The following is a 14157-nucleotide window of genomic DNA, read 5'->3' on the forward strand; positions in this document are numbered from 1 at the left end:
GCAAAAAGTCACGTTTTTATGCAATCCCCATGTATTTTTCATCCTACGTCCTAAGCGAAAAGGTTTTGTTTATAGACTGTAAAACCCGACAGTCAACTATATCAAATAAAGTGAGTGTAGTTAACTCAAAATTGACTGAAAGTTAAATCTACTCGTTTGAAAAGAGTTTTGAACTCGGTGTTGAAGGTAATGAGTAGGCCCACACGGAATCTGCACACGCAGAAATCCGCAGATTTTCCACAGAATTCCACAGATTTTTATCCCATTATTAATTCAGTTTATTTACTTGAGTAAATGTGTAAATCTGAATTTATTCAGTTTTTATTCAGTAATTTATTACTTTTTATTTAATATATTAAGGTTTTAGTTATGATACTCCGCTGGATACTCCCAAAATAATTCAGCAGAAATTCACAGATTTTTATCCCATTATTAATTCAGTTTATTTACTTGAGTAAATGTGTAAATCTGAATTTATTCAGTTTTTATTCAGTAATTTATTACTTTTTATTTAATATATTAAGGTTTTAGTTATGATACTCCGCTGGATACTCCCAAAATAATTCAGCAGAAATTCACAGATTTTTACCAAAATTCTCAGCAGAAATAGCAAAAAACATCCGCAGATTCCATCTGGCCCTGGTAATGAGTTAATTTAACACCTCATTACTTAAATTGAGTCATATTAGTTTTTAAATCAAATGGTTTGTAGCGATCAGTCTCCTCAAACGGTTTGAGTTTGACTTACTGGGTTTCACAGTACTCAGTTGGTTTGAGTTCTCTTCATTTATTGGGTTTAAATTGCTTCGTTTACTTGAATGGATTAAGTTCACAGTACTTAAATGGTTTCAAGAGTTTACACTTAGATATTGCTTGATAATAATAGCAGGTTTGGCATGCTGTTCCAGGAGAGAACCCTGAGCTCAGAGATAATTGAGCCCAGGGCTCCGGCCTGGTCAATGAGCATGTAAGGTGGTACGAGATCAGGAAGTTCTTGAGAGCTCCCCCTTTTAAAGGAGAAAAAGGAGGAGATGGGGTGGATGGGGGGATTCTTCTAAAAACGAAGATGAGGGGGTAAAGTTAAGGCCTGTGCACACTGGGACACTTTTTACTCACGTTTTTTGTCAACGTTTAACACCTCGTGGCTAAATAAATGACGCCAATGTGATCAAACCAACGTGCAAAACGGCAGGCGCAAAAGCGTCATTATTAAAGAAACGTCTCATGCTCGTTTGTTTTGATGCGCCACATTTAAACCTTCTCTACCAATCAAATTGGCACTTTTGATCGGTGTGTACAAGCCTTTAGTTGGGCTATTTATAGTGGGTTTGGAATGATCCGATTGGTTTACTAATGATTACAGATGAGAGACCAGTTGCGATCAGTCATGTTACCTGTTTTCTAGAAATTCGTTTGTGAAACTTCACTTGTTGCAAACGGTTTCCCTTAAATGGTTTGACTTTCTAGGAGTTATGCAGTGTAGATCTGGCTTGTCTATGTTTATAAATCATGCATTGTATTTAAAGTGTCTTTATTTGTGCGTGAAATGTTAATTCAATTGTATTCCTTTGTAAAAGTGCCATCATTTAAACTCAGCATGCTCCTCGAACAAAAAAAACCCATCACACTCGCCAAACTGAAATCCATTTCTGCTTTAATACAAAACAATATTATTTAAAAATAAATATGCGGAATAATAATAAACTAAAAACACACACAAAAAAAGATGTTAACAGCACCATTAAATATATTACTCTGAAAACGTGGCACACAAAGAGAATGTTTGTTTGTCATCCCAACACTTCTCCACCGAGCTGATCGCCGATATAAACAAACTAAAAAAGGCGCTTTTCAGGAATGTTTTTGTCTCTCGTTTGTCTGTCTAGAAAAAGCCGTCCACAGTTTTTCAGATTCATGAAACAATAACACGATATAAATAGATCAAATTAAATAGACAGAATACTGCTCTAACAATTTAAATTAGGTGCAGCGAACTACACAAAGGGATATTAGAAATGTATATACAGATATCGTGTGGTAATAAACAGTTCCTAAAGTTGTGTGCAATATTCTCTTTCTTTGGAAAAAAAAATATATTTATGAATACCGCGTACTAACAGAACGACTTCGTTCCTTCACACATTACAAAATACTATAGTCAATTCTATAGTGTCGCTTTTGGAATACACTATAGTAAAGTACTTGATATTATAATATACACTGTGAAAAAGGCTGGGTTCCACACAATTTCTTCATGTTGTCCCAACACAAATCGATTAAGTCAACTTAACTTACAAATTTAAGTGGATCAAAGATAAAACAATTAAGTTGTGCCCAAAATAACTTAAGAATTGTGTTGGTTCAACTCAATTTTAAATAAGTAGTTTGAACAAGCAGCAAAAAAAAAACGTCAGTATAATACACTTTACCACAGTATGGTTCAAAAACACTACTTACTATAGTATTTTTAATGTGGAATGTCAAAAGTCACTGATTTGTGTGTGTGTTTTGTCATATATACATACACGTAATATCCCTTTAGTATTATCACACCAAGTCCTATTGGATGTTAGTCAGTACAGGTGTCTTTTCGACTACGAATTCACCCTAGCAAGTGACATCACAGAAAAAGATAGTTCCGCATTCGTGTTCCGCTCCTGGACCCACTGTTCCGAAGATTCCGGAAAAGAATCTTTAATGTGTCACTTCCTGTCCTTTGATTGACAGTCTGCTACTGTTCGTAAAGAAAGGTCCGGAGGTTGTCGGCTCTCAGTGAAGGCTGAGTCTTTAATTATGCATCCCTCGCTGTGTTTCGTCCAATCACAGGCCTCAGACGTAGTGACACTGCAATATATCCCATTCACACGCGAAAGCAGCGTCTTCGTTGACTTATTTGTAGGTGATAGCAGCGACACACATTGTCATTTAATATATATATTTATATATATAATATTCTTTATATTAATATCTTAAAAATATACAATGGGATGATATCTCCTGCACTTAGTGTTTCGTTCAGGATAGTGTTTGCAGTTCATCCAAGGAATGTTCTTCCTTAGGTTTTGAAAGTGCTGTGCCGTTTAAAAAGTTTTTATTTAAGTTCCTTCCTTCATGCAGAGTTCTGCCCGGCGTTCGCTCGATCATCATCTTGGCTTTTCACATCTGAAAGAGAACAATTGGATTGGTTAGAAATCTGACATGTTGGTATATATTAAGGAGATATTCCTAGAAGGGATACAGCTGCAGTCGGAAGTTATTATTTATGTTAATAATAATCTACCCCTACCCTCAATGTAATGTAAAAATATGAATTACTGATGTACAGTGTGACACAAATTATGCTTTACTTACTGATGTAAGTATCCACCGCTGTATCTCTTTAAGATTTAACACACTTAAGGAAATCCTAGGCATTTATTGATGTGACTCCACCCACTTGACTCCTTGAAGCCAATCAGAGTTAAGGCTGTTTACTCACTCTACTATTTCCCAATGGAATGTTTTTACATTATTAGGGTGTAGAGGTGAGTAGAATTTAATGAGTTATTTCATAAATAATATGAAAACTCTGTATAATTACTGTTTGTGCATTATTTTGGTGGTTGGGTTTGGGTTTAGGGTTGGGGTGGACTTTAATAAAATACAATTAATGGGTAATTTAATAAATAATATAAATAATTCCCATTAGTTTCCGACCACAGCTGTATCTCTTCTAGACTTTGCACAGTTAAGGACATGTTATGCATTTATTGATATGTGACTCCACCCACTTGACTCCTTGTAGCCAATCAGACTTCTTGTAGCCTGTTTAATCACTCTGTGATTTCCGAATGAAATGTTTTACATTATTTAAGGCCTAGAGATCGGGTAGGGATTAATAAAATACAATTTAATGAGTGAGTTATTGAATAATACGAATAATACTCTCTATAATTACTGTTTTTGCATTAATTTGATGGTTGGGTTTAGGGTAGCCTTTAATAAAATACAATTAATGGGTAATTTAATAAATAATATAAATAATTCTCATTAATTTCCGATCGCAGCTGTATCCCTTCTAGACTTTGCACAGTTAAGGAAATCCATTAATTAATATGTGACTCCACCCACTCGACTCCCTTTATAATAATTTAGTCTGCATCTACAGTTATACATGAAATTAATTCTATTCTTTTTGAAATATGGTTAAAGTGAACTTATGGTAAACTAAAATACACGTAAAGGTTTTAATAGTAATATATTTTAGTATACCATAAGTTAACTTTACCCAAATTTCAAAAAGAATAGAAGTAATTTCCTATATAACTGTAAATACAGATTAAATTATTAGCCTTAAAAATATTAAATTCTTTTCATTTACTTAGTTTACATTTTCAAGAGCTAGGAGATTTGTTAAACATAGCCCTTCTTTAAGACATAAAAACGAGTTATACGAAATACTTAAATAAAATTATCATGGTAAAAATGTCCTCTTTAAAATAAATTTAAATGTCATAAGGTGGCTAATACATTTCTTTTCAACTGTAAAACTAGAATAAAGTTGATTTCATTTTGACAGCGATAATGCGCTTGGCAATATTACACGCTGCATAAGGGTTGTTGCTAGAAAGGATACAGCTGCGGCCGTAAGTTAATGAGAATTATTCATATTACTTATTAATTGTATTTTATTTGACATATAAGTCACAGTTTAGTCAATTTAAAGGTCATATTGAAGAACACCTTTGAAAGGAGTTATAGTTTGGGTGGAATCACCGGACAACCAAAAGATGCTTGCATTTCCACTGAATATGACAGTAACACATATAGAGTAACAGTGTTGGGGAAAGTTACTTTTTTAAAAAGTAGTGCATTACAAAATTGAGTTACTCCCCAAAAAAGTAACTAGTTACGTTACTTACTCTTTATGGCAAGTAATGTGTTACGCTACTTTTGAGTTACTTTTTATTACCTGGCTATTTTTTCCTTTCTTTTTTTAATAGAGGAGCTCTGCAATTAACAACACACTGTATAACCCACGTCTACGTTTACCTTTAAAAAACATATAATAAATAATATATTAGGACAATGTTATCTGAGAACATCCTTAACCCAGAGCTATACATGTCATATATACAGATTATTGTAAGTTTAATGCAATGTGTGTACTACTTTTGTGCTATCTGTCTTACGTAAAATCACTGTCCATTAAGACTCTAATCCCCTTTTCTTCGATGCGTTCAAAATGTTGAACACATTCTCTCATTGACGGCGTGATTCATCGTGCCTAATGTATTTTTATTAATTTATTCTAATTAATTTAATTTAAAAAATGTAGCTCGGGTTACATTTTCAAAAAAGTAACTCAAATATTATGACATTTCTTAATAGTAGTTACTTTACTCGTTACTTGGAAAAGTATGATTATTATGTAACTTGTGTTACTTGTAATGCGTTACGCCCAACACTGTAAAGTCTGTTAACACATAAGATCACACACACACACTGGTAGGACATTTGATGAGAAGCAAACCGCATGGACACACTGATATTCACATTTTACTTCAACACTAAAATCCAAAAAATGCTGTGATTTCCGCACTTTGTCAGCAAATTACGGTCTGAACACAAAACAATGAGCAATAAATGATAAGATGATGATCCACTTCACAAACACACACATATGCACTTTCCCTGCTTACTGGAAAACACCAAATCATAGTTCTTGTTGACAAAATACCTCATTAACGTCACGTAAACAGTTCATTATGATATCAAATCCACAATGTTGACACTACACAGCATGTAGTGACGTCTGTTAGTGCAAGGCAGGGATGCGCTAGATTTAGTTGTGTCGTACATTATACCAAACAAACACAAACACACACATACTGTACACACAAAGTCAACCTGAACATGCAGATACATCATTCTGGATACATCCGAAAATGCTCATTTTGTTGAAGTCAAATTTATTAGCCCTATTTTAAGCAACTATTTCTCAAACGATGTTAAACAGATTCAGGAATTTTTCACAGTATTTCCTAAAATGTTTTTATTTCTGGAGAAAGTCTCATTTGGTTTATTTCGGCTAGAATAAAAGCTGTTTTCATTTTTTAAAAGCCATTTTAAGGTCAATATTATTAGCCCCCATAAGCAATATTGTTTTTCGACTGACTGCCGAACAAGCTATTATTATTTCCGATAAACAGAAATAGAGGAAATAAGAGAGAGGGGGGGGGGGGGTAATAATTCAGGGGGGCTTATAATTCTATGTAAACTATGTGCATAATAATAAAAATTAAGTTAAGTGAACTTAATAGTTCTAAGTTGAAACAGAAATACTTTATATTTTTGGAAGAAAAATCAACTTGTCACTTTTAAGGCAATGGGTTTACTTCGATTTTTTGGGGGTAATTGCTTTTTAAAGTGTAGTTGAAACTTGATTAACTTATTAAAATAAGTTCTAGCATCTTGTTATATATATTTTTAAAGTAACAGTCTTATTTCAAACCAGAAAGCAGAAAGTAAGATTATTTATTTGAGTGTCATTTAATTTAATTTTATATTTTATATATATATATACACACACACACATACATATATATATATATATATATATATATATATATATATATATATATATATATATACACACACACACATACATATATATATATATATATATATATATATATATATATATATATATATATATATATATATATATATATATATATATAAATTAATTAATTTTTAATGGTCATGCTTTCTGATTTAAGATATTTGGAGAATATCTATGAATATCTAGAAACATTAAGTAAGACAAAAAAAAACGTTAAGAAAGAAAAACATTGTATTACATCATAGTGTTTAGCTTAAAGTGCAATTTAAAGGCCTTATTATGATAATTAGGTTAATTGTAAAAGTTAATTAGACAAGTCATTGAAAAGTGGTTTGTTCTGTAGCCAATCAGAGAAAAAATTGGAAAAAAGGGAATAAAGGTGGCTAATAATATTATTTTTAATAATATATTATTATTTAATAACCTTAAAAAATGGTTTTAAAAATATGAAGGAAATAAGACTTTCTCCACACAAAAAAAACATTATAAAAATATTGTATAAAAAATGTCCTTGCTCTCTTAAACATCAATATTTTAAAAATTATTTAAAGTTGATATATAATATAACATACCACAATATCAATCAGGAAGAGCATCTTCAAGTAAATGATGCATGCACGACAAAATGCAGCTAAATGCAGACAGAAGGCAAACATTTCTCCATGTATCCAGACCAATGCAGACGCAGCCTATAAGATAATGCAACAAGCGCTGGAATCATGCACGTTTCAGCAAGGAGAAAGGGTTTTCAGAAGAGACCGGAAGACAAGATGCGTGTTGCACATGGTGGCAGTTCATAAACAAACCTGCAAGTTCTTTCGTTTAACTCAAGTTGTCTGGACTTGCATTGCATTTGTGTGAATTTGCAGGAGCATTTACAGGTGAGGGGGTCCTGCACATACAAGCGCTTCCTTCTCTCTGAGCAAGGCTCACAGTGGCTGCAAGAGAAGCAGAAGGAGAGACAGAGAGACAACTAAGCACTAGTGATCTGGGAAGAGCGCTGGACACACACATACACACACACTGCAATAAAAAAAGCATTTCTTACTTAAACTAATTCTAGTCCAAATATCAAAAATTCTCACATTAAAAAAGCATTTTCTGTACTAGTATTAATAACGTCAGAATTAAGTGTGTTTTTTCTGTAAAACACGCTAAATAATCTTGTTTGATTATTTTGCTTACCCTATTGGCAGATTATTTAGCTTGCTTTAATAAAAAACTCTATTTATTTTGATAGATTATCTCTGAAAACAAAACAGTATTTTTACTTGTTCAGAAAATGCTTTATAATTTAATACTTTTTTGATATTTGGACTAGAAACGGGGCAAAAACTCTTAAGTAAGAAAAGCAGTTTCCGCAGTGCACGGCCACACACACTCATGCACCTCACCATCACACACAACCTCACCGCATCAAACGCTACAGATTTAGCTTTTTGTCAGATTTAGCATGAATGGCGGAAGGAAAGCTGGGCTTGTGTGTGATGCGAGCGAAGCATGAACCCGTTCGTCCGTCAAACATTCAGAAATGAGAAATGATGATTAGTGGCAACAGTGAAATCAGAAACACAGACAACACAGACTGCTTTTACAAACACACACGCAGACAGATTCACATATACACCATGGAAAGCATGAAGCAAGAGCAGTGTTTGCAAAAATGGCTTGTTCGACCACAGGTGACACAGTTTAGCAGCACAGTTTTAATAATAATACAAATATATAAACAAAATCTAAAAACCAGTTGCATTTAAAATGATTCGTTGACTTTTAAAAGTCAGTAAAAACGTTGAGTCTGAAAGTGATCGGTTGACTGATTTTTTAAAAGTAAAACCGATGCTTTTAAAGCGATTAGTTGATCGTACATTAAAAAGTGAGTAAACCTGTTGCTTTTAAAGCAAATAGTTGATTTTAAAAGTGAGTAAACTTGTTGCTTTGAAAGGGATTAGTTGATCATACTTTAAAAAAGTGAGTAAACTCATTGCTTTTAAAGGGATTAGTTGATCATACTTTAAAAACGATTGTAAAACCGATGCTTTTAAAGTGATTAGTTGACTACTTTTAAAATGTGAGTAAACGTGTTGCTTTTAAAGTTAATAGTTGACTAAACTTTAAAAACAGCGAGTAAACTTGCTGCTTTAAAGCGATTAATTGATTATACTTTAAAAACGTGAATAAAATCAATGCTTTTAAACTGATTAGTTGGTCAAACTTAAAAAATGTGAGTAAAAACGATGCTTTTAAAGCGATTAGTTGACTATACTTTAAAAACAGTGAGTAAAACCGATGCTTTTAAAGCGATAAGTTGATTATACTTTGAAAAAGTGAGTAAACTTGTTGCTTTTAAAGCGATTAGTTGATCAAACTTTAAAAACGTGAGTAAAAACAATGCTTTTATAGCGATTAGTTGACTATACTTTAAAAAACAGTGCGAAAAAACAATGCTTTTAATGTAGTCAACTAATCGCTTTAAAATCATTGGTTTTACTTACTGTTTTTTAAAGCGAATAGTGGATCATACTTTAAAAAAAGTGAGTAAAACTGAAGCTTTTAAGTCAATAATTGACTTTAGTTTAAAAAGTAAAACCGATGCTTGAAAAGCTGACTTTACTTTAAAAAAGTGAGTAAAACCGATGCTTTTAAAGCGATTAATTGAGTTTATTATTTTTTTAAATAGTAAAACCTGTGGTTTTAAAGTGATTAATTGACTGTACTTTAAAAGAGCTGAGTAAAAGACGATGCTTTTAAAGCTATTAGTTGATCAAACTTTAAAAACGTGAGTAAAAACAATGCTTTTAAAGCGATTAGTTGACTATACTTTAAAAAACAGTGCCTAAAACCAATGCTTTTAATGTAGTCAACTAATCGCTTTAAAAGCATTGGTTTTACTCACTGTTTTTAAAAGCGATTAGTGGATCATACTTTAAAAAAGTGAGTAAAACCGATGGTTTTAAAGTGATTAATTGACTTTAATTTAAAATAGCTGAGTAAAAAACAATGCTTTTAAAAGCGATTAGTTGATTATACTTTTAAAAAGTGAGTAAACTTGTTGCTTTTAAAGTGATTAGTTGACTATAAAATTAAGTAAAACCATTGCTTTAAAAAAAAAAACATTTTATTTTAAAGCATACACCATTTTTTGTTATTTTATGCTAATGAGAAAATCCCATTTAAATTTGGAAGAAATGCCATCAGTAATTCACAAAATAAGACAGAATTATGTAGTAAAGTAATTAAATAAACTGATTAAAATGACTTTCCCCATGATGATTAATATGTATTAACGAACTCAAAGGAAATCATTATTTTGACTGAAGCTCTTCAAACAAAGTCCCATGTGTACAGTAGAGCAGCTGTTGTCAGAAACGCTACAGTAATGCAGGTGTGCAGAGCCTCATCCCAGCTGTACATTAGTTAATGACAGAGACAGTCATGCAGCCACTGTTTATTCACCTTTGGTTGCTTTCCTCTTTGCGGGCCGTGGGCCAACAGTGTGAATATGAGTCAAAATAAATGCAGACTGAGTGAGATTACAAAGAGCAAACAAGCTGGCCATAAATAAAGCCAATGACTGAGAGTAAAGTACTGCTTGAGCGCAGGTGAGCCGAGGCGCTGAGACCGCCTGAATCTCCCTCTCTCGCTCTGTTTGGGTTTTTAACCCTCCTCACTCTGGGCTTTCTGCAAAACAGGAGAATAACGCAGGAATAGGACATCTAAGAGAAGCAGCGCCACGATCTCAAAAGCACTAAGTTGTTACAAAAAAAAATAATGCAAATTTATTTTTGTTTGTCGCTTCCGCCTAATGTTTAAATACTTAGTAAAAAGTTTTATACATATCACAAATTGTTAATATTTGTGTTCTATAAAGGTCTGATCACATTTCTTCTACATTTGAAAGTAAATATTGTCCTTTTTTTCTAAAAAAAAAAAGTTAATTGGTCACACAATAATGCATTTTTAATTAGCTGAGAATGGTGATTGAAAATCTGGGATATTTGACTAAACATAGATTTTTTTATTATTCTCTTTTGTTCACTTAAATGAGGCAAAAACAAATAAAAAACAACACTGACATCATTTTATTTTAAATTTGAAGAAATGCCTTCAGTACTTCACAAAACAAAACAAAGTTTTATTCAAACACATAAGTATTGTAAATCCAGATAAACAGAGAATTTCCAAGCGCACTCTTAATTTTTCCATACTTGTATGTTTGTATATTTTAAATACATACTATTTAGTAATATTAAATAATGCTAGACTAAATAAAGTGAGCTTTTTCGAGCATAAAACACTAAAAATGTGACCAAGAACCACAATAGCAATCATAAGTTTTGAATTTTGGAAAATGGCATTTAAGCACCACCATAAATAAGTTTTGCATTGACAAATTTGTTGGCTGAGACATAAATATTTAAAAATCTGTAATCGGAGTGTTAAAAAATATTGTAAATATTGGGAAAATCTTAACCCAGGCTCACTTGATTAATGTGCCCAGGGCTAGATCTTTGAGAACTGAGAAATATGTACCTGGGCTACGTCTTGCAGTTTTTTCAGTAGTCCACTAGCCTTGTAAAGGTTGACAATCTCAAATAAGTTCCTGGGGCACATTTTCTAATATGTGCCATTTTTCGTAAATTCACCAGAGGCAGGTTTCTGTTACCGTCCTTCACCAGACTACAACCGCTTGTCTCCGCATCCAAAGTCCAACACTAAGTAGCGAGCTACAAAGCTAATCAGTCACACCAGAAAATGTCAATAAGGAGGTAAGCAGTAATTTGTACTACTCTGTAACATTCATCTTACACTCAAAATTCTTCACATACACACATACTTCTTGGTTCTCAAAAATGTAGCCCTGGGCACATATTCCCAATGAGACTGTTGGAAAATCTTCTTTAAAGTTGTCCAAATGTTCTTAGCGATACATAAAACCAATATAAAGTTAAGTCTTCACATGTTTACGGTAGGAAATTTACTAAATATCTTCATGGAGCATCATCTTTACTTAATATTCCAATGACTTTTTGGCATAAAAGTATAAATATTTTGACCCATACAATGTATTTTGGCTATTGTATGTATTTTAGCACAAAATTGATTTGTGTTGGGTCAACATGAAGAAACTGAGTAAACATGTCGGTTTTAGCAAATTTAAGTGGACTGAACCAAAAACAATTAAGTTGTCCCAAAAAAAAAAATTGAAGAATGTGTTGTGTCAGCTCTTTAAAAATAAGCAGCAAAGAAAATATGTCCATAAGGATGTAACCAGTTATCTGTACCACCTCGTAGCATTCATTTTACACACAAAATACATCCATATATGTGTCCACAAGCACATACTTCTCGGTTCTCAAAACTGTAGCCCTGGGCACATATTCCCAATGAGACTGTTGGAAAATCTTCTTCAAAGTTGTCCAAATGTTCTTAGCAATACGAAAAACCAATGTGAAGTTAAGTCTTCACATGTTTAGGGTAGGAAATTTACTAAATATCTTCATGGAGCATCATCTTTACTTAATATTCCAATGACTTTTTGGCATAAAAGTAAAAATATTTTGACCCATACAATGTATTTTGGCTATTGTATGTATTTTAGCACAACATTGATTTGTGTTGGGTCGACATGAAGGAACTGAGTAAACATGTTGGTTTTAGCAAATTTAAGTGGACTGAACCAAAAACAATTAAGTTGTCCCAAAAAAAAACAAAATTTAAGAATGTGTTTTGTCAGCTCTTTTAAAATAAGCAAAATGAGCAAACAACAAAGATTTTGTAGTCCTGGATCACCAAAAATGTAAATATACTATAAAAGCCACCATTTTGAATCCATATAGCTAATATTTATATATACACAAATCGTTAGTATACATATTCATTATTGAGTTTTGCTGAGGTATCTTTGTACCTGTGGATCCTGAAACTGCACTGACTTTAGTGTTGCTTGTTGAAATGTTGCTATTGTGACAACCTTAATGAGCAGTAATTAAATCGAGGAGCAGCGCGTCATGAACAGGCCTCATGAGGAAACACACAGACTCTACAGTCCAGATAAGCAGCTAAAGGGATTGAGTGTGTATATATGTGTGTGTTTGAGGAGCTTAGAGGTGAGGATCGAAGTACAAGCAGCTGAACTTGAGCTTGTGAATCAGCGAACGCTTGCCTACGTGCGGAGAGAGACGCCGCTAAAACCCATGAGGATTTCTCTGAGCCTTTCTGACCCGACTCATCACCTGAACACACACACACACACACACAGCTGCTGCCGGACCCTCCTGAACATAATTCAAGTCTAATTACCATATTTACACAGGAAATATGTATTGCAAAACGGTAAAGTTACTTTTAAAATTAATATTTGACAACATTAAGCCTGTATTCATTTTATAAACAAATAAAAATGTAATAATTACGCATTACTTTTCTTAAAAAGTAACTAACACATTTAGTTACTTAAAATATAAAAGTGACTTGTAATATATTAGCGTTAAAAATTCCTAATCTTACAAATACACATAAAACATACTTTTGTGTTACCTGCCTTAAAAAGTAACTAGTTAGAAATTTAATTACTTTAAAAAAGATGCAATATTGTAATTTAACTCTTTCAAAAGCAACAACGCTGGAAATAGCTAGTCTTATTTTAAGGTGGTACCCTAAAACACAAGATATATATATATATATATTGTCATGATTGCCAGTGATGTATGTTGGGATATGTATGTGGAATGAACCACTAACTACTCCAGCATTAGTTTTATGCAAGAGATGCCCTTCCAGTCGCAACCTAGTTCTGGGAAACACCAATACACACTCATTCACACTCACACACTATGGACAAATCTGCTTACCCAATTCACCTGTACCGCATGTGTTTGGACTGTGGGGGAAAGCGGAGCACCCAGAGAAAACCCACACAAACATGGGGAGAACATGCAAACTCCACATAGAAATGCCAACTGGCCTTGCTGTGACTCAAACCAGAGACCTTTTGGTCCCACTTTATATTAAGTGTCCTTAACTACTATGTACTTACATCAAAAAATAAATACAATGTACTTACTGTGTTCATAAAGTATTTGAGAGCACTTGTGGTGCTCTTGAGTTGGGATAGAGGTTGGGTTAGGGACAGGTTTGGGGGTGTGGGTAGGTTTAAGGGTGGGTTAAGGTGTAAGGGATGGTCAACAGTGTATTTACAAGTGTAATTACAGAAGTTAATTACAGATGTAATTACATACAGGTATTTAATCAAGCATAAGTGCACAGTAAATACATGTTTTTACACAATAAGTACATTGTAACAAACTATTAATTCCTGTGTAAGTACATATTAGTTAAGGCCACTTAATATAAAGTGGGACCGACCTTTTTGCTGTAAAGTGACTGAACCACCATGTGTTCATTTATTTCAACTATTTATACAGGTTAAATTGGTACAAATTGCACTTTAAGGAACACAGACACATAGTTATTGAACCAAACTGAATCAACACTCGACTGACCTCATTCATATTTTAAAAAGCAACTTTATGACTGATTTAAATGTTAAA

The 14157-nt window shown here is 33.0% G+C and overlaps 1 protein-coding gene across 5 annotated transcripts in view; it reads right to left on the minus strand.

Moving 5' to 3' along the window:
* Positions 1–1637: 1637 nt before the first annotated feature.
* The window catches only part of vegfaa (vascular endothelial growth factor Aa), a 30395-nt gene continuing 17875 nt past the window's right edge, over positions 1638–14157 (minus strand). For 2 of the 5 annotated variants that reach the window (XM_009292018.5, XM_068213886.2), the window contains 3 exons: positions 10194–10285; positions 7411–7542; positions 3026–3162 (listed from right to left, as the gene is read on the minus strand). In XM_009292018.5, the coding sequence (XP_009290293.1) occupies positions 7427–7542; positions 10194–10285 (208 nt within the window). In that variant the 3' untranslated portion in view covers positions 3026–3162; positions 7411–7426. 5 annotated transcript variants of the gene reach the window in all.

This window comes from Danio rerio, chromosome 16, assembly GCF_049306965.1.
Source record: "Danio rerio strain Tuebingen ecotype United States chromosome 16, GRCz12tu, whole genome shotgun sequence".
NCBI classification, from domain to species: Eukaryota; Metazoa; Chordata; class Actinopteri; order Cypriniformes; family Danionidae; genus Danio; species Danio rerio.